We start from the raw sequence: 21,995 nt of genomic DNA on the forward strand, positions 1-21,995 counted from the left end.
TCCCAACTTACACCTTGGATATTAAAGTCTATTAATAATTTCCGTGTCAAAAGTTCAGTTGGTAAATGAAGTCTTGCACTTAAAAATGACCGTTTATATTTGGAAGTGGATGAATTGCACTGGCTGTCCCTCCCAATGTCGTTTGATTTGCCTTTAATCTACAGTCGGAATTACTGCATGTGAACTTCAAAGAGCGGGGCACAAACAAATGAACACTTTCTCTTTATTATAGTTTCCTGTGTGGTAGAGATGTTACTGAGGACAAGTTTCAAAGGTACAAACTATTCTTTATTCAGAGGAATCATTGTTGGGTAGCAGACAAAACACTGAACAAGCATGCTGACGGAAGGCTTCACAATCACTTTAAAGAAGCAGACAAATCCAGTAGACCTCTCACATTAGCGTCATGTTTATAAGCACAAAATGCTAAGGTCCATAAATGTGGCCCACAAGATCCCTCAAAGCAGTGTTTTTGTTCCCTCTTCTCTTTTTAAAGGCAGATGCTGCATGTAAAATGTATATATAAAACGGACAGCTTTGAAATTGTGGCCAGACTCTGTGGGACTGTGTGTTTTTAGGGTTTAGAGGTTGGTGTTGGTTCTACGTTGCACAACTTTATCTTCTTCAGAAAGCATGTATATCTTTTCAAAATTGCAACCATTCTTTAAATGCCATTTAATGGGGGAAAGCAGATTGGGAAAGAGGAATTAGTTCATGGCCGGTCAGTCTTGTGCCCACAGGATGCAGGACACCGTGTGTCTTCAGATATTGCCTTTTGTTCGATTTGCCCCTGCTTCAGTGATTCATGGCCTGTGTCTTGTAGCTGTTGGTAAGGTTTGGTAAGTTTATCCACCATCTCATGCACCATTCACAAGCAGCGTGAAATCTACACACACCCACACACACACTGTCCATTTTTGGTTTGCTCCAATAGCCCACTTAGCACTGAGCTGTCCTGGTTCCTCAAAATTGGACATGGACTTAATCTGTGTGAGCTTATTCTCAGTTGTTGTAGTTTTAGGCACATGACTAGGGTTGTTAAGATTTTAGTATTTAGACTTCAAAGCCAATACCAGATGTAGTATCGAGACTGTCTATACCAAAACAAAACTTAGGCAATCAAACAAAGCACACACCTGTGGAAGTCCATGAGTAATTCATATCGTCCGCACTAAAGTGTGATTTCCTCAATTTTATGAATTTTAAGCTTTTTGTTAGTTAAATAAAACAGTGCCTAATTAAAACACCTTTTTAAATGTTCTCAAATCATGTGTAGGAGCTGTGTAGTGCTGATTATTGTTGTCCGACCATAAACCCTATACATTTTCCCTATTATTAACTCCAATAGAGTTGATCCATTTATAGACAATACTATATTACCCTCAAGGTGCACAGTTATGAAGCTAAAAATAGTGTTCCAAGCACAGAGTAAAATTGTGGTTAACAGAGGGAGATATTTCGCACCACATGTACTGTTAAAAAGCATCAGTTCATAATTTGAGGTTACGCTGTTCTCAGTGTTTAACACCGGTCTTGGAAGTTGAGAAGTTGCTGGTGTTATCTGTTTGGCTGTGTAAGGATTTTCTTTTTGAAATTCCTTTTGCAGGTTTTTGTCTTGACTTCTTGTCCTCAGCACGGTAAGCAAAACATGCCCAAATATGAGGGCTTGAGCTCATATTTTCAACAAGCCACTTTGTGTCTCTCACCCATCAGAACCAAATTAGCATTCCCAACAGTAGGCAGAATATACAATCAGATCATGCAGTTGGTCTACAGCATAGACTCAGCTTTATAGACTTGAGTTGTTTACTGTGTTGTTGTATTGACAATGTATGTAAATTTCAGAACATTGTGCAACTCTGCTAAACACCGCTGCCTGTCTGTGGATTTAAAGCCTAGCCCGTGCGCAGGGCGGTGGTGTTAACCACTGCATCTCTCAAAGAGGAAGTAGAGAGAATGTAGAAGGTAAAACTAAACTTGTCCCAGTGCTGATGGTTACACTTAAGCTTGGCACCTGGAAGAAGAGGAGCTCAAACAGACTCTAGAAATGACCAAAATCTCAGTCCAGAAAAGCACAAGTACTGCATTGCGAACCTCGAACTCCCAGGCCCTCTTGAGTCTTCTGTCATATTATGACAGCACAATATATTGGCACTTCCCTAGTGTAGATTTGAGAAATCGTTCTGTGTGTGATTTTATTTATTTATTTTCATGGGGCTACCTGTGGACAGGGAATATTTTCAATGATATTAAAATTATAATGCCCCTCTTTTGTCTGTTGAAAATTTTATGAAAATCATGCATATTAAAATATTTGCCATGATGCATTGATTTAAAAGGCACCAATTGAAATAAATAAATTATAGATTATCAATAGATTTTCAGAAAAGTACACACAGCTGGTAAGGTACAATTTATATTCTTTATCTGATGCATAAATAATGTTATACGCTCGCATGGTGAGTTTACCATAACTGATGCTTAATATTATGTCTCCATCATTCTCAAATTAACCGTAGGTCTACCCCAGATTCTGTAGTTCACGTCACATCGATCGGAGGCTACTAAATAATAATCATATTGTGTAGAAGCCTGAGGTTTACATCCAGTTTTGTGCAAATCTGGTTCCTGTGTTTTTGTTTTGTGCTGTACTTGACTGTCCCCTTTGCTCATTCAAACCTTGCCTGTTTATACAGATATTTTTGAAAATGTTTATTTTATCTATTTAAAAAGATCCCATCCAGAACATTTGATGAAAGCAGCATTCATAAGAATAAACTATTTGAAAATGCACACAAGCACGCTATGACACAAGGGAGTAATGATGAAACAAAATTAAATTGCAAACATGTTATCAGATTGCAAGAAATTACAAAAATTCTAGTCAGCCTGGTCTGCAACCATGGTAATTGGTGTCCTAACACATTCATAGCAAAAACCAACGTGGACATGTGCAGGTTTCATGCTGTGATGTCAGAGGGGAAAAAAGCCTAAAAATCCACGCACATGCGGGTTCAGTTGGTTCACGCCCACTTATAGGCCAGCTTCCTTCAGTCTTAACAGTTCCAGATCCTTTCAGCATGGTTACTACCTGGGACAAATTGCTCAGCTGCTTCCTGCACATAGAAAGAAGACTGAAAAAAGCTCAAGGGCAGTGGGTCCATGGTTTCTGGTTTCTCTGGAGCGACTGCTGTGTGAGAACATGGCATGATGTCATGGTGTGGAGAGCAATCAGGTTGTGGGAGGAAGGGGTCAAAAAGTATGAGGGACTGCAGTCTGATCTACATGAGGTGTTCATCTTCCATATCTGAACCTCAGCGAAAGTGCTTACCCTGGCACTGAGCTTAAGAATGATGCTGTTGGAATAAATGATTTTATGCCTGTTATTACGATGATGCAGCGATCAATAAATTAACTCTTGCACCAAAATTGGACGACTTGCACGGGGCCATGTTTTTGTACAGTTGATAAAGTATACCAAATAGGATGCTGTGGGTGGGAATTTGCTCTCCAAGTTAATTTTTTTATTATTTTTTTATTTTTTATTTTTTTTATAATGACTGCATAAGCTATTCAGCTGCTGTAAAATGTTTACACATGATTGTTAGTGTGAGAAACAGCAATGTAGTGTGTACTTGCGTGGGGGGGGGAGAATGAAGGCGAAAGGAGTGGCAAAACAGCAAGGCTTCCAGCAACTAGCACATCCTCCATCAGCCACCTCCAGACTTATGGTCCCAACACTCTTTCTGACCCCTTGTGTTTCAATTATATTTACATGCATGAGCTCCTTTAAGCCCCTGGAGAAACAGGCCACACGGAGATGGTCCTACTGCCTGGCTCCTACGTCAGAGAGAGAAAGATGGAGGGAGTCTAAGAATGAGGGAATGAGTCCTGTGTTGCTCGATCCTGTTTTTCAGTTGAGGATGGTTAGAGGGAATGGGAGGCAGCTGGCAGAGTGCTGTTAAATATTGCATAGTCTGTCTTGAGCGCATGGCTGTAAGCGCATGGTCTGTCTAAACACACATGCTCACGGCAGCCATTTAGAGCATCACAGGCAGCCGGAGCTTTCAGTGCATGCACTTATTCGCCGTATACACTAAATCCTTTATAAGTGCATTATTACCCTGGGCTACGTCGAGCAAAGAGCAGCGAAGAACTCTGTGCATTCAGGTAATGTGTATTAACTAGTGTTTTACTTACTGTCAGCCCATTCAGGCCAACCCTGAATGTTAAACGAAAGACAGAAATGGTTATGTTTTTGAGGAGTTGGTCTTGAAGTTGTGAAAGGTGTGGTGCTTTTTCCCCGCACTCAAACTGTCAGCCTTTTAAGATCTGCGTTTCCCGGCCAAAGCCTGTCCTGGTGTTACAATGAACAGAGCACAGGCAGCACAGAAGAATTTCAAGGGTTTTTTGGAGCTCAAAACATTAGCCATCCCTCCATATAAAGTTTCATCCTAAGCGAAATAGATGTCTTCTTATTTCATAACAAACTTAGGATGAGTATTTGGAAAGCCTCGTAACCCCCCTCAACACCTTATGGGTGTCTAACGTTTGTTTTGGTTCAGAACATGAACATGAGCTATATGTGTACTGTAGTCCTGTGGCTCACTCCACCCTCCGTTTCCTGTTTGTAATGCACACACTTGCACACTTTCAGCTGACTGTGTGGTTGTGTGATGTCACTAGGTTGAAGTGTAACACAACATGGTGCACCAAATTCAAAATACACACAGTCCCTCTGGCCAGTTTCAAGCTTAACTGAAACTCAGAACTGAAAAAAATCTAATAAAATTGAGCAAACAAAATTAGTAAAACTGTTTTTGCATGATCCTATTCTTAATGTAGACATGGTGTACTGAATGTTTTTGTGAAGTGAAAGTGGCATGGTGTCAGGTTTTCTTTTCCTGTTTTTTTTTCTTTTTTCTTTTTTCTCTCTCCAAAAAAAAGTAACTTCAAACCAGGAAGAGGATGAACTCCAGGGTTAGATTTTCCCCACTATTAATGGCCAAGGCTTTTAGCAGGGTGCAGCAATTCTACTTCCTGCTCTGCAGTTGCAACACACAAACCCTCACAGATCACTGTAAATGTCTTGTGCGATGTATTTAAGCACACTTCCTACTGTTCATTACGCCTGAATATCCATCCACCCTTCAGATTTTCATCTTTGGTCTCCTGGTTTATAGCCTTTTGGATATGTTTGGGCTCATTCATGTCTATAGGACGTCTAAGAACTAGTCTATTCTATTGTAGACTATTCGTTCACGCATAAATTCACTTCATTTGACCAAAGATGGTTGATAAAATCAGGGCTTGTCTTTGCAGCTTTTGTTCGGGATGATAAGTTAATCCCTTGGAGCTCCCCATAAGCCTGTAGGCTTGGGGGAGGAGGGAGGGTGTCTTAAATTATTAAGCCCCCATAAGCAGAACCGGGGCACCATGTTTAATAGATGGCACAGTGTGAGAAAAGCATTGCTGCAAACTTTGAACTGGTCACCTAGTCCTCAAGACTGATTTAGCTTCTCCTTTCATTTCGACTTGAGTTCAGAAGCAAACAGGGATTTTGTCTCTATATATTATATTTAAAAATGATCAAAGGAAGCGATCACTGAGTAAATCTAACTTCAAAATCACTTACTCTCTGAGCATTTAATGTTAAGGTCTGGGGAATCAAGCTAGTCTGATGGTGTTTGTCCAGAAGGAAAGGAAACCTACTTTGTACATCGTGGTTAAGGAATGCATCTTTTCAGCAGCTCTGGATAAGGTGATGGATCTGTGTATGAGTGTGTCTCTGAAGGTGACCACACCCCAGTCTCCTTCACCATAGTCCTCATTAGAAAAGCTGTGCTCCGACTCATCCTCCTGAGTATCGAGTCCCATTAGGCTAATCTCTCTGTTTAGAGGTGAGTGATATGTCCTTAAAATAGCACACTGCCCTCTCAGATTGTACCGATATGTGAAAACACTACAGCTTGCACCAGTTTCATAGCATTTCTCATCATGACATGGCTTTTAGGTACCAAGTTCAGGAAGACTGCTAAATTTAATGTTCTTAATTGAGCCACAGACATTGCACAATTCTTTTATTTGACATGCACTATGCAAAAGATTTGAGGACATCTGTTTTCCTGTGAGAGATCTGGTGCAGCAGAACCTTTCAGCCATTTATCTTGCAAGGCAAAGGAACTGAATGTCCAGCCGAAGACAGGTTTAAAGATGCACAAATCCGGTCTTGCAGAAATATGACGCTATTTCTGTTAGTGGTGTTGCAGTTTGGAAGTACCTAGTTTGGAGAGCCTAGTTTTAAAATATGACTGTTTCATGGTATCGTGTTTTTAATTAGCATTGAAAAGCCCACAAGCCAGTCGTGAAAATTCTAGCATATATAAAAATTCACAAATTTTTCTTTGAAAGACATTTTTAAAAATGGCATTTTTAAAAATGTTTTTTTCTTTCTTTTGTTTACTTATTTTTTATTTATTTTTAAATGTAAGCTTTGGTCAGCAGTGCCGTGTTGTTCTGTGCATTTGATAGCCCTGTGTATGATCATTGTGAACATGCCAGGAGTGGAAACGGGTAACAGTGTAGGGCTGGGAGCGATATGACAAAAATATCACGATACTTGAGGACATTTCTGCGATGCGCATCACAGTTAGCTAACATAATGTCTGCAAAACAGTAGTAAAATAAACAAAACAAAAATTTAACTGAGTTTGATGATTTTCTTTAATACCTACAAAAAATTACATCAAATCAATGGCATCCTTTCAGTACACTTTAATTTGTAATTATTTTAAATGTTAAAAATCATACAATACCAACGATATCTCCAAAGTGTATTGTGTAATCATTTATCAAGATATCAATATTATATTGAGATATCGCCCAGCCCTATTACAGTGTAACGTGTTTACAAGAGTAGTGGATTAAACAGACAAATGTTTGTAGTATGGTCATGTCCCCTGTGCAGAGGGAAGTCCAGATGTAAGGGGTTGTACAATTTTTGGGGCATCGCAGCTGGACACAAAAGGAATGAGAACCACTAGAGAAAGGAATCTGATCTTTTTTTATATATAATGGTAATAGAGAGAAATGTGCTGTCTGACCATTCACTGTGACACCATAACAACCCTAATCTGAACACTAGATTATCTGTTCTGTGTCTCTGCATGTTTTACACAAATGTCAAGCTGAAGGTGTGTTCAATTGACACACGTGAAAATTCCTTACCCGTTTTGTGTAAAGTCCTCACCTGCCATGTACATCAATTATACAATGTGGAAATTACTGGCTTGTAGTGTTAAATTGTTAATTTCTACAAACGGAAAAGTCCACGTCATTGAACTGTAGTTGAACAGGGACGTTTTAGATGATTCTTGCTTTCCCTTCTGAGATTCCTTCTTGCCTCGTTTGTCTCAGTAAAATGTACTTGCGGTATGTAATCTTATAAATGCCTTCTTATGTAAGCTTTGGTATCGATGGTGAGGGATGATCAACTTCAGAGCGCTTGTTGGAGCATTTGATAAAGATAATTTTTGGTTTCCAGTCAGCCAGCTTTGTCAATGCATCGCCCACCCCTCTTATGACCAGAAGGAAGTCTTTTACAGTCCCATTTCTTTCCTTCCTGCCTACGACAGAACTAAAAAAAAATCTCTCTCTGGCAGCCTATAACTAGCAGCTAATATAATCAGAGCCTTTTTGAGAAATAAATGAGTGTGGCTCAGGCCTGGACTTTCTTATGCCACCCGTGTGTGTGTGTGTGTGTGTGTGTGTGTGTGTTGGAGGGGCATCATTGTGCGGAGATGACTGAGCTGATAGGCCTTGCTTGAAAATGTGAAGACCGCTTCCACCCTCTCAGCCAAGCCCATCCACCACCTGACTAAAAATAGTGCAGAGAAAAAGAGGAAGGGGAGAGAGGAGGGAGGCAGCGCATAAGAGCTGCAGCTCGTCTTTTTTTCCCCCTCCCGCTTTTCTCTTCTTCTCTTTCTCTAGTCTCGGCTCTTTCCTTACTGCTGTCATTTTCCTCTTCTCACTCTCATTTCTCTTTATTCCTCTACAAACAAAGCAGTTTCAGCCATGCTAGTTCATGATGAGAACTGCCTAACAATTGCCGACTTTCCCTTTTTAGTCCTTCAGTCTTTCTTGAATACAGCAACGCGTGAATAAAATGAACAGGAGAAAGCTTTAGTAAATGCACATTAACCCTTCAGCAGACTAGAAATTCTCAAACTCGATTGAGAGCTGGCCTTTTTGATAGGCTTCAGCTTACGTTGCAGAGGCAGGAAGGCCATACTCGGGTCATGGAGAACTGGGCAGGAGGGGGCTAACTAGTGCTAACCCTGTTGCGCTTCTGACGGCGAAAAAGAGTATTAGCAATATTAGCATGACACGTTTATATCGCCTGGATTATGTTGGGCTTAAGTTGCGTTGGCTAAACGCAAAAGCATTTAGCCCCACTGGCCAATCAGTGCATAGCATTCTATCTGAACGAGGTTTGGTGGTTATTGAATACAGTGTCTGTTCAGAAGGTCGTTGGCCATCAGGCGTACAGGATCTGTGGCTAAGCGTAAAGGAGCAAGGTAAGGTTTGGTCATGCAACATATACGTTAGGAGTTTGTAACCTGGTAAGGGAAGATTTCTTAGTTGTAATGGACAATGTTACCAAAAACAATACCAACAGCCAGAGAAAATGTTAATGGTTGCAACTAGTCTTTGGAGTTTTTGAAAATCTGTCTTAACACAAAGATTCTTTTTGTTGGTGTTTAAGCACTTCTGTTAATTTTTGGACCGTCACCAGCTAGGGGCTCGTTTGGGTCCTGAAGGTTAATTACCAAGCAACCCAAGTGATATTTCAAGCTCCCTTCTGACACATCGATTAAGTGTGTTAGATTCAGTAAGGGGTAGCATTAGTGTATTTTGTCATCTTTTTCTTTTCTAGCCATGAAGTGGCACTGTGCAAGAGAAAGTGTTCGCAGTAAGCGTGTTCGCAGTTGGATTTGGGTCAGCAGAGGAGTCACTCCTTTTAGGATCATCAGCAGATTCTGTGTTAACCGGATTTGCGTGGACGAGCCGAATTAAGTGTCCCTGGATTACTAGTGTGACTTTGGAGGGAAGCGAAGGAGGACAGTGGCCAGAGCTTTCACGTCCTGTCAGGGCTGCACGCTTTCCTCGTCCCTTTTTCAGCTGTGCATTCACTCTTCTTGACCAGTTTCTTCAACCGGAAATTTTATGTTAAACCTTTGGGGCACCCTTTTCCCTTTTATCTAAGGGTACGTTATGAAATCAGTTAAGTGCTGTGCCACACATGTACAGAACGGATCAAAGCTCATTCTGTCCTTCAGGGTGAATATAAATGTCTCCAGGATACTGTTATTTGCAAAATGGGACATTTGCCACGTGTTCGTATAGCACTGCTGGATCACTTTTAAATGAACATGAACCATGCTTTGACTAGCACAGCTCTGTAAACTGTAGATTTTCCTGACATTGCCTACATTTACCTTTAAGACGAAGGTTGAATTAGCCACATTTCTGCACATCGAAGCTGTGAAGCCAGCTGAATTTGCTGTGGGATCTGTCAGTCTCGATTTGTAAATAGCTTTCTCTCTGCACCAGTGCTGAAATGGTGATCTTTAGCATGGGCTGCTGCAGAACCCTGTTGCTTAGTAACAGCTTCATGGGTTGGCAAGGACACGCGCCAGCAGAGAGAGAACGAGAGAGCGCACAAGTGTGCCATCCCTGGATCAGTTTTTTTTTTTATGGCACATTTATTGCCTTTGGTTAGCCTGATGGCTAAGATGGCTGAGTTTATAGCTGTGTGTGTGGGACTGCTGGTCCTCACCATGGACCTGTAAAATGTTATGTGCTTTTCACACAGCACTGTTACATTTCCCCCAGTAGAACTGCTTGCTGAGATGTCTTGGTTCGCTTTGCTAAATATTGGTTTGGAACTGTGTCTAAATCTTTGGTCCAATTTTTCTGAAAATTGGCGGTGTGAATTGAGCTAGGGAATGAAAATTCTTCCACGAATGGTAAACGGTGCTTGTATTCTAGATCATCTTGCTTAAACTAATTGAAATGACAAAGGATAGATTACGTTAAAAGGATTTGACTGGCTGTTCTCACTGACCACTGTATCTCTTGAAGCTTATGCTGCAGGCTTAACCTCACCTTCTCGCCCTCTCTCCCTCTCCTTTTCTGTCGTTCTCAGATCAGTAAGTGACCCAGTGCGAGGCAGGAGTGAAGCATACCATTTAGAAGAGGAAAATGAGCGAACTCGACCAGCTACGTCAGGAGGCTGAGCAGCTGAAGAACCAGATCAGAGTGAGTCTACACACAGCGGAACTTGTCCCGGGTGCTATTGGCGATTTCTACATGACAATACTTGGCATGCGCACATGTGTGTGTGCTATATATATATATATATATATATATATATATATATATATATATATATATATATATATATATATATATATATATATATATATATGGTATTGGGCACGTAATTACTGTGCTGCCTGCTCAATTTGTGTATGCATTATATGATGTACGGGATAGGCACATTTTGCATATTTAAATAATTTGTGTATTTAAGAGAGAGCAACACAATAGCTATTTCCAGTTTGTTGTTCCTTTAGCAGTATGTAAATTATGTGGCTTTAAATTCCGGTATACTGTATATTTAATGCTGAAGCTAACATAATCTTACATGTTTAACAAGAGAAGGTTGCTGGCTGTGGATCTGAGACTTGATTAGAGCACCGCTGTACTAATGGACCTTGGAAGGAGTAAACTAAAGTGCTACAGGAGCTTTCTTTACATCACAAGCTTCACATTGCTTGTTAATTGTTTGCAAGATTTAAAAGCTAAAGAAAACCACAACTGTAATCTAAATGTGGCACATTAAATTACATAAACTGATGGTTAGTATTTATTTATTTATTTTTTAGGATGCAAGGAAAGCATGTGCGGATGCCACCCTGTCTCAGGTGAGCGTGTAATCCCATACTGTGTATCAGTACTTATAGGAAGATAACGGTTTGATAGAATTTAAATTATAAACAGTATTTGTGTCATGGCGCTCTTGTATTTGTGTGTATGCACAGATTACAGCCAACATCGACCCGGTTGGGCGAATTCAGATGCGTACCCGGCGGACACTGAGAGGTCACCTGGCTAAAATCTATGCCATGCACTGGGGCACTGACTCACGGTAATCTCACTCAAGCTGTGTACTGAACACCAGACCCATTTCAACAACGCCAAATATAGGATTTGTTTTTTGTTTTGTTTCTTTTAAATTACCTTTCAGATTTTAGTGAAGACTGAATGGAAAGAGAGATGCAGTTTAAAGCAAGGCTTTGGAAACGGGTAGAAAAATAATGCTTTTGGACGTTCAGATAAGGATGGTGGTGACGAGTGCGTGCTCACGCAAGGGAGATCTCTCGTTGTGTACACATGTGCCCTGGTCTCCAGGAGGTTAATTGGGAGGCTGCAGGTGAAGTTTGGCCCCAGAGACTCCCTGTGTGCTTTGTCATGCTACTTTGCTCTTCTAAATGCATTCTGCGTGCTCTGACAAAATGGCTGTCCTTTAACACGCAAATATTAATTTTTGTTGTTTTTAAAGGACGTGGAGCAGTCGTTTGTTAGTATCTATTCTTCACGCTACCACAATAGATAGCTTCTGTTCTCTGTCGAGTTGTGGCTCTATAGCTAACTGCATTCTCAAGACGTTTGGGTGTTTTTCATAATAAGCAACGTGATAAACCTATTCGTACTGCAGGTGACGGGTGATACTCGCTCATACCAAACAGAATAGGGTAGCATTTTGTTACAAATGTAGCTCCGAACATTTAGCTAGTTTGTTTTGGGTTTAGTTACTTTCTTTTTAATCAGTAGATGTAACTGAACCTGAGTAATCTACTGGCGCAGAAGACTCTAATTCCACTCCTGGGTTATTGGGTTGGGCTCAGACAGCATGATGATGCTGCACAATCTCAGCTAAGCATCTTATTTTCCAACAACAGCGAGTGTAGCTTAGCACTGTACACAAAGTTGCAGCTAGTTAACAATTCTCATTATATTTTCACCATTGTTTGAGATGGTATTTAAAATTAGTGTACCGTTTTGTTGTTTTGCCTAGTCGGTCAGCCCCTCCTCCTTCTGTTTTTATTGGTTTTCCCTTGGGTAGGTGGAGTACATCCAGTATCATCATGGTATCATACTGAATCACAGTGGAAAGTTTATGTTAACTCTCCTGATAGCAAAACGTAGTCATGGTCACATCACATCTCCACCTCTCCCATGTGCAAAAAAACATTCCTGCTCATTTTGTTTATTCAAATAATTCAGAAGGAACATGTATACTGACTTCATGATGGTGTTTTATGTGGAGGTGTTGTTTGATAATCATATCAGGCTATAGTTCAAACACAAAGAGTCCAGGGAATGTCTCATTTTTGTATTCACACCAGAGCTCCAGAGGCCCCAAGCATGTATGCAAATGTTTTTATATAGTAAAAATAAGTTAAATTATTTTGAATTCAGTAGACCCCCCCTCCCCTCCCCTCCCCCCAACACACACACTATAAAAATAAGGCAGCAGTTCATCTTTTTGTATTTTTTCTCTCTGCAGGCTCCTCGTCAGTGCTTCCCAGGATGGTAAACTTATCATTTGGGACAGCTATACTACAAACAAGGTGAGCCTAATTTCCCCAAGTCTGTTCACCTCCTCTGTTAATTACTGACAGGCATGTCTGATTTTTCTAAAAGCAACTTTTCTATTTGTTATGAGTGCTGATTTTGTCAAACTGTACAAAATTTGTGTGGCTTTCATCACTGCCTAGCATGAACAGCTTTTTATTAAGTTTTTGTAGGTCTTGTAAACTATCAAATTTGACCATCAAAATAATTTTTGTTGATTATTTGTTAATGTTAGTTTTGTGAATATACTTTGTGATTGTTCTACAACTAAATACAGCCAAACCATGTGAATGTGTAGCTTGTGGTTTAACACACCAGAGTAAAAGCAAACCGGTAGGTAGGTAGGTTTGTATGTATGTATGTATGTATGTTTTAGGCTCGATGCGATAGTCTGCGTGTTCAGCCGCACACCAATTACATCACTTGCTCACTGCGGCAGCGCCCCCACTGTCATTTTGCCTTTTTTTATAGTAATAAAAATCATTTAGTGTAGTTAGAGAACTACAATTAAAAACTGAACGTGTCTTCTCAATTCAGCATGAGCCAAACGAGTCAGAGTCGCAGCACAGATCAGATTTTATTTATCACGTGATGAGTGAGGCGAGCTGACTGACAAGACGATGGTGGAAGATTAGGTTTCAAAAGTTCTGTGTTTAATATAAGCAAGCTTGTCATTGTACTGTTTTGTTGTTTTTCATTAAGAATAATAATGAACCCACCATTCAAGCAATTGCTGCTCCTGAATTGCTGCTAATTCAAAAATGAAAGTGAAATGCACATGGCCCCGTGGGCATTTATAAGCGATTTAAAAGAGGGGAGCCCCCCGCCCCCCAACCTCAGGTATTACCGGTGTAGTCCACACGTCGATTAACTGCTGGGAACATTTCCTCACCGTCAAATCCCTAGTATGTATGTATGTATGTAAACTTAGTCAATTTATCTTCACCAATTTCACCACAATTGCAGCCATCTGTTTAAGTGAGGTAGCCAGAAATTGTGGTCATGTTCTCAATGGGATTTATTGTACAGCTCCAAGTTAACTTTGTTGGTACAGATTTTATTATATGAGCACTGTCCTGTTACAGGTTCATGCCATCCCACTGCGCTCCTCATGGGTGATGACGTGTGCATACGCGCCGTCTGGCAACTACGTGGCTTGCGGTGGCCTGGACAACATCTGCTCCATCTACAATCTGAAGACGCGTGAGGGCAATGTCCGTGTGAGCCGTGAGCTGGCTGGCCATACAGGTTAGTGTGTGTGTGTGGCGCGGGGGGTTCTACGCTAGCAGTGATGAAGGTTTGACCTGTTTAGGTCATTAATCTAGCATAGGAATTGAGAACGCCCTCAAATCTGCCACTGGAGAATTGCTTTTACAACACCAGTGGCTCTTATTTTATTCATAAGTGTTTTTATGGGTTAAATTAGCTGGAGCTGGTGAAATGGTGATCTTATACTGTGGAACAACGTTGTGGCATAGTATACGGCACTCTGTGTCTCCTTTTTTGTCCAGTTGTGTAATTTCCTGCCTTGTGTTTTTACATAGGTTACCTCTCCTGCTGTCGTTTCCTGGACGACAACCAGATTGTCACTAGCTCAGGCGACACCACCTGGTGAGTTTGGGGAAGTGCACCAGCACCTCTGCTTTATCCATTTGCATTAGACAGACACTTGCATAGACTCACATGATGGTCTGACTGGGCAGACTGCTGTATGATGATTCATATCCTAATATCTGACACTCTGAATATTTCACATAGCAACTTTCTTGCTTAATCCTTATACTAGGGGGAATTTCCAGATGTTTACTTAACATGGTTTCAATGGACAATCCTGTAGGATTCAGACGAGTCTATATAATAATTAATTTCAGTGTAGACTGTTGCACAGTGTCAGAATAGTTGGTTTTCATTTATTCATTGAACAAACGCTGTTTGCAGCGTACATCTTTCCTTCTCTTCGGTGCCGTTACTAATCTTGTTTGTTACATCTGCAGTGCTCTTTGGGACATTGAGACGGGGCAGCAGACAACCACGTTTGCAGGTCACACTGGGGATGTGATGTCTCTGTCTCTGGCCCCGGATGCACGCTTGTTCGTCTCTGGTGCTTGTGATGCCTCTGCTAAGCTTTGGGATATCAGAGAGGGCATGTGTAGACAGACCTTCACTGGCCACGAGTCCGACATCAACGCCATCTGCGTATGTATCTCACATGTGCAGTGTCCAAAATATCTCCCTGTTCTTTTTTGCCTACACCAAAGTATCATGAACGCTACACAGCACACTAATATTGCAAACGTGATGGGATTGAAGTAAGCGATTTCACATAATACAGGGTTTGCTCATATTAATACAGAATAAAAAGATCCTCCTTGCCATGATTGATTTCTGGTAGATCAGTTTGTCACCACAAAACCAAACCAGCCATCTGTCTTGTTGCATAGGTAAACAGCAACAAGTGAGTGAATCAGCTCTCATGGAAAATGTGCTGATGCACTTTTAAACATGTTACATTCAGTGGGTTGAGTGACGTAGGCAAGAATTTTCCCAGTACTTAGAGGGCTAAGTAATGTGGGTTTTTTTCCGGGGGGTGTGTGTGCTGTAGAGATGAACCTATCTGTATTTTCACTTCTACAGCTGAATTTGGATGCACCTAATATTTTTTTGTTGTATACTGAAAAGCCTTCACCCAGAAGAGGAGCACATACTGCAAACTACTGCAAAGACGGTGAACAATGAATTCATTGCACCGGTTACAGGATAATGCCGCTAATGACGATCCTAATGTATATTCCTTGCATACCGCACTGTGACCAAGTGAGAGACTAATTGATATTAAGCAAATATTTGATATTAAACAGTTTGCAATGTCATTCTGCAAATTTAGTTTTTGCTTGTTTTATGCACACCTCCAAACAGCTGCCATTGATTTGTTCATTAATCAATTTGATTAATGATTAATGTGCTAGTAGCGGAAATGTGACCAGTCTGTATGTATTGGTGGAGAAGAGCAAGACTGATTGCATTGGTTCAACACCTACATTCATTTTCATTCAGAAACGATGAATCAAAAAGGGACAAAAATACTGGAACCATCTGCTCTATGGTGATGAAAAGGAAACCAGTTAGGATATTTTACAGCAGTTATTTCTTAAAATACGCCGAGCTGCAACATGTCTGGTTGTGCTATACAGCACTAAGACACTAGTATATTGTAAGTAGAGTACTTGTCGAGCAAGCTTTCCTTTCTGCTTCCCAATGATGACACTACACAAAATCATCTTGTGTGTTAGCTCCCCCTGGTGGAGTTAAGCAGTCATATTACATATTTAACCTAGCCAATGATGTTCAATCCTGGGCCAAGTTTCACCATCATTATTCACACCTAGTTCTGCACAGTCAGTGTGGTCTTCAGACAGCATTGCTTGGGCACTTTCTTTTGCAAGGCACTGTTGGATTTTGGTTGCTTTGACTTGAGTACTAAATGACAGGTTCCCAAAATGATGCTCTACATACTAATTAGGGTGTCATTTTGGAAATGCAGGAAAAATACTTTGTGCTTGTAGTTATGTCCTATTTATTTATTCCTTTTTTCTTCTCTTCTTTTATTCCTTTCTCGCAGTTCTTCCCCAATGGGAATGCGTTTGCCACAGGCTCGGACGACGCCACCTGCAGGCTGTTCGACCTGCGTGCCGACCAGGAGCTGATGGTGTACTCGCATGACAACATCATCTGCGGCATTACCTCGGTGGCCTTCTCCAAAAGCGGCCGTTTGCTGCTCGCCGGCTACGACGACTTCAACTGCAATGTGTGGGACACCCTCAAGGCCGACCGTGCAGGTCAGTGCTGGGAACCCTGTGTGGAGTAGCTTTCGCTGGGCTATGTAAGGGGATTCTGAAGGATTTAGCGAATGACGAATGAACAGGAAGTTTGATATTCAAAAAAGGATTTTTAGAGCCATTAGAAACCTCAATGGATCTAATATTACAGGATTGAATAGAGATAAAGCAGAATATAGGGCTGTAATAAAGGCTATACATGACATTCAGTACTTTAATTGTATTATGGTCCTGTTCAGACCACAATCGATGATGGAAATGGATGGAAATGCATCTGCTGATGCTTATTAGATGCCATCTATTGAAAGACAGATATTTTAAAATACATTATCTACAGTGCTCCTCCTGCTAGCAAATGTAGTAGTATGTAACCTTTTTGATTTTCATATACTTTCATTTGAATTTCCACGGTAATCTCACTGAACTGCAAAATTTCACTAGTGCAGAGCCTTAAGCACGTTAACCAGTACCCCCGGTCATTCTCAACTCATAGGAATTAAGTGTATAATTACATGCATTAATTAACATGCTTAAACACCAGCAGTATTCTGAAGACACTGGCACCACGTCTGTGTTAATTATGAGAAATGTGCATTATCTCCCAGAAAACTTGCAGGTCACCCACACCCATCCTTTTGTCTCCCCACTCAACCAGCACATGAATAGTTTATTGCGTTTGCATTGAGGAGCACAGTGCCACTCCACCATCCCCATGAATTATGTACACCATCAGAAAGCATGAAAAGGAGATTGAATTCTCATAGTGCCTTACTGGCGAAGCACTTCCTCATGCACCTTGACCAAGACAAGTATGGGCACTGATGAGCTCATCCAACATCTAATCTGTATCTTTATGATCCTTTATGGTGAAAGATAAGAGAGAATGTCTTGAAATGGTCTCAGTGCAGTGATGACAGTAGTTTGCAGCGAAGCTCCATAGGTCAATTCAAATACTGTTTAATTTAGATGGGTTTTTAACGCACTTCATCTATACTGTCCTTGATTATCATATACCACAGTTGGTATATAACCTACCTTATGAATATAAATACGTTTCTGCAGGTGTCCTGGCAGGCCATGATAACCGTGTTAGCTGCTTGGGTGTTACTGATGATGGAATGGCAGTGGCCACAGGCTCATGGGACAGTTTCCTTAAGATCTGGAATTAAAGCCGCAAGGTAAGCGTTTCCTTTCAATCCTTTTTTTTTTTTTTTTTTTTTTTTTATAAAGTGATTTTCATTGACATAAGCAAAGACGCTGACATCTACAGTTTAGCCGCCCCTGAAATCTATACTTTTCTGCTTTCTCACATAATGTACCACTCAGCTCCAATACAAGTAAAAATGCTCCTGGTGGAAAAGGGAATTTATTGAAGGGGAAAGGATGCATGAAAGGTGCACCGTTTTTTTTCTTCCATCATTTTGCATCAGCTTTAGCGAGGTGGACTTGTAAATTCATGATCTTCTGACCCAATAGGAAACAATTAGATAGGATCGTAGATATTTTGGTGTCTATATGAAACCCATCGAGGCGCTGCTCGTTAAGTAGTTGTCACATGGGTAAAGACAAGTGTATAGACCCATTTTCGGAGATACAGTTCAGTTGATGAACATTAAATCGCTTTCCATGCAGTTTCTTATGTGCAGTACAATATAGACACAGACTGGACTGCAGCCATATTATGTATTTATTTTGTCACAGTTGTATAAGGTAAGCTTATGCACTCAACTGCTTGCTTATAAATTGAAACATTTGCAGTAAAATATCAGTTGAGCTGATGAAACACCACTTATGCACAGAGCCATCGCATCCACTGGAACAGGCTAGGATTTTGTAGTGAATTTCTCTCTCTGCCTGCTAGGGGATTCTTGTTAGCAATGTTGACGCCTCTTTTATTCATTGGACCTCATGCTGTATGACTTTCCCTGCAAAACAAAAGTGACTGCCTGGGAAAACCCTTCACGTGGTGAAATCTCCCCTAAATATAGTTCTGTAGACTACAGGCGTTCCTCAACTGAAACATATTTTTCAGAAATTTTAGAAGTTGACTCGTATGTGGTCATTTGCAGATCAGAATGATGTCATTCTCACCCTTGTATTTTCTTAGCAACAAGCAGCGCATGCTGTTAAGTGATGTTTATTTCCTCCTCAAACAATGAGCTGATCTAAAGCAAATAATTGTACATACAACATAAAAATAAAATTCTAGCATTTTAAAGGTTGGTTAGCACCACAAGTGAAAAGTATAGTCTCTTGATCATAAGTGTCATCCACTTCAGTTTCTGTAGTCTTATCATCTGAGGTTAACGTCAATCACAACGTTTGAGAAACAGGAGCTTTCGCTCATCATTCAGCTGATTGGTCTGCTTGTACATCTGTACCCTGAACATGTTTCACCCCAATTTCTGCCCATTATATGGCCGGTAGGCTCATTTTATAATTCTACTTCTGATTTATAATACATTACCGCCTTATTGTCATCACGCACCCTCTGCTGTGCTGCCCCCTGCTGGCACAAAGGTATGGCATGACCTCAGGATATGATACAGAAGTGGTGCAACTAGGTCAAAAACAGGAAAATGGTAGCAGCTCTGAAATGAAACTTCCAGTAAACATGCTTTCGTAATTGTGTTTGTGGGTATAAACAGGATATGATTTCTGTGATCTCAGAGTCCCTTGAATGATCATTTTGCTCTTGCTTTCCTTGCAGATGGCATCCGGACTCCAAAGTTGACTGGAAGACCATTCCAACATAATGTTAAATTTTATTGCATATCCAATCTTCTTAAACACAACACAACTGACCCCGTTATCTGAGGAAACAACAGGGCGAAAATGATTCTCCTTCCCATAAAAAGAGCACAATTATTTCATTCAGTACATCACGTGGAAATCAGTGGGGTTGACATTACGGGGGGAGGGCAAAAGTAACTGTGCATTCCTACCGGGACCATTTCCCCAAGCGCTCGTCACACTGCAAGTCATCATTTGCGCTAACGTTATCTAACAGAAAAAAGGCAGCAGTCGTTTTCCCCTAATGAGTTGCTGTTTTTTTTTGTTTTGTTGGGGTTTTTTTCTTTCATTTTTTTACATCCCGTTTACATACGGTTAGTGTTTCAGATGAGGATCAAAAGCTCTTTTATCACTTAGTCTTTAAATATTTTAGAATCAAGTTTGTAGTTGGAGGATAATATTGACAGTAATCACGGGTGTTATAATACAGCTTTGTTGTGTCCGAAACGAAGAGCGGTTTGAGCCTGACCTGTATATTTTAGTCCCACAATCGATTTTTGTTTTGTTTCTGTCTAGTCACGAGTCTTTGTTCGCACAGGAATAAAGCATTGCATACATAGAATAATGTTGAAAATGTTGACTAACCAAGCACATGTTAATGCTGAATGCTCATTTAAAAAGAAATGAATAAGGTCCATTTAAAAAAAATAATTATATATATATATATAATGAATATATATATATATATATATATATATTCCTTTCTTTGTTTTTCTTTTTTTTTTCTTCTTTTTTTTGCCTGATGAGGTTTGAGTAATGAAATGATTAACCCGTCGTTTAATAGTTATTTTCTCTTCTCCATGTCCTTTTGTTTTTGGTTGAGCTTTGGTGTAGAGGGTGAGGGAGGGTTTGGGGTGGGAGTTGAGGGTTTTTGGGCGTAACTAGATTTCCATTTTTACCCGGTTTCAACACAGGTGCCCGTTCCGTGCTTGGGGGAAAAAAACAGTTACTTCTCTGTGAATGACATGTTGTAAAAATCAATGTTTGAAAATAATGATATTGAAAAAAAAAAAACTTTTTAAGTTAAAAATTAAAAAAAAAAAACTTTTATTTTGGTTGTCTGCCATGAGTGGGTTAACTCTTAGAATCGCATGCTGTAGAATTGCTTAAAAAGAGGTGCATATGGAAAGTCCTTTGATGTTTTTCTTTAAGAAAATAACCTGTTAAATAGATCATCACAATGATATTTATATTCTTTTTTTTTTTCCTCTTCCTTTTGCTACTCTGTGCATACATAATTCAATTAAACCCGCAAAGCTATGCACTCAAGAGAAGCAAACACATTGATTGACCTGTTCTATCCATATCTTGGAGTTTCTAAAACACTCGTACGCCGACCCTCTCTCTCTCTCTCTCTCACACACACACACACACACAGACACAAAACACACTCAAACTAGAACAAAAATTTTCATTCTTTCTGTAGCAAGACGAAAATTCCAGATACAAAGAAAAGAATGCTAGAGACATTTTGTAACAGGTTTTAATGTCCTTTAATAAAAAAAAAAGAAAAAAAAAACTTGCAGCATTTGAATGGCAGAATTTTTCTGTTGTTCCTTTCTTCGTGTAACGAGAGGCGCTCTTTCCTTAGCGGTAGTGGCATTTCTTCCATTCTGTTCTCCCTCTGCGACATTCTGTACAAAAAAAAGTGCTGTCGTTGTGCATTAGGCCTGGAGTTGGCAACAAAAATAAATAAATAAAACATACAAAAAAAAATTTAAGAGATTAAATCAATTACTCTTTTCTCCCTCTCTTTCTGTCTGTCTCTCTTCATACAAATAACTGTAGAGCTCTGCACACCCCCACTGTATCCTTATTCATCTTTTGTATTTAATTTTAAATTCAGTGTACAACAGAAAGCTGGATGCAAGATAGAAACTATATTAAAATGTACTGTTATTTAAGATGTAATAAAGCAGTTTGAGATGAGCTTTCAGAGTCGGTGCTGTTTATAAGGATGTACTCGGGTCTTTAAAAGGAAAAATCCACCCTGAACGCTTTTTTAATCGACATGTTACCTTCAGTTGTGTTCGAAATTTTTGTAATTACCTTGTGAGTTGACTTTTTTAAGTTTCAGATTCTTTCACCATCATGGTGGTCTGTTTTCACTTAACAGGTTCCTACATTACCCGCAATGCCTTTGGACTGCCTGCTGATAGTGATGCCAGAGCCCTTGCTTCATTTCTACGTTGTTAAAAAAAACAATCAAAGTATAAAAGGCGTTGCAGCGGCGCTTTACTTCATTAATCTGTCCAGTTCTCTCACCTCCTCTGTACACTCTGCTCAAACAGATCAGCTTCCAAAGCTTTTAACTTTCATGCTAATACCATCAACACCATCACGCACTCATCTCGTATTTCACTAACTAGCACTCCGTGTAACTTTGTTGTATTGCTGCATATTGGAAGGCCAGTGTTTTCTGTCTCAGCTTCTTATACATTGGATTTTTAATTAATGACTATGAACCATGGTGGCAAAAGAAGCTCTCGTGTTTTTGTTTTTAGGAGCTTAAAATTGCATTAGCCTTGAGTTCTCGCAGGAATAACGAGAATGCAGCATCAACCAACCAATTAGTGCCAGAATCGCTAAGCACATCGCAAATATTTCAATATTAACATTAACTGTGTTTCAGGATGGAGTTTTCCTTTAAATAGGTAAGTTTTA

The 21,995-nt window shown here is 40.1% G+C and overlaps 1 protein-coding gene across 2 annotated transcripts in view; it reads left to right on the forward strand.

The window, feature by feature from the left end:
* Positions 1-21,260, forward strand: part of gnb1a (guanine nucleotide binding protein (G protein), beta polypeptide 1a) — a 30,771-nt gene extending 9,511 nt beyond the window's left edge. For both annotated transcript variants that reach the window (XM_017468364.3, XM_017468363.3), the window contains 10 exons: positions 10,208-10,320; positions 10,950-10,988; positions 11,106-11,212; positions 12,635-12,698; positions 13,788-13,950; positions 14,247-14,313; positions 14,697-14,898; positions 16,322-16,538; positions 17,601-17,716; positions 19,249-21,260. In XM_017468364.3, coding sequence (XP_017323853.1) covers positions 10,264-10,320; positions 10,950-10,988; positions 11,106-11,212; positions 12,635-12,698; positions 13,788-13,950; positions 14,247-14,313; positions 14,697-14,898; positions 16,322-16,538; positions 17,601-17,707 — 1,023 coding nt within the window. In that variant the 5' untranslated portion in view covers positions 10,208-10,263 and the 3' untranslated portion in view covers positions 17,708-17,716; positions 19,249-21,260. The remainder of the gene's footprint in view (positions 1-10,207; positions 10,321-10,949; positions 10,989-11,105; positions 11,213-12,634; positions 12,699-13,787; positions 13,951-14,246; positions 14,314-14,696; positions 14,899-16,321; positions 16,539-17,600; positions 17,717-19,248) is intronic.
* The last annotated feature ends 735 nt before the right edge of the window (positions 21,261-21,995 follow it).

The sequence above is a fragment of the Ictalurus punctatus genome, chromosome 5, assembly GCF_001660625.3.
Source record: "Ictalurus punctatus breed USDA103 chromosome 5, Coco_2.0, whole genome shotgun sequence".
Lineage (NCBI taxonomy): Eukaryota > Metazoa > Chordata > Actinopteri > Siluriformes > Ictaluridae > Ictalurus > Ictalurus punctatus.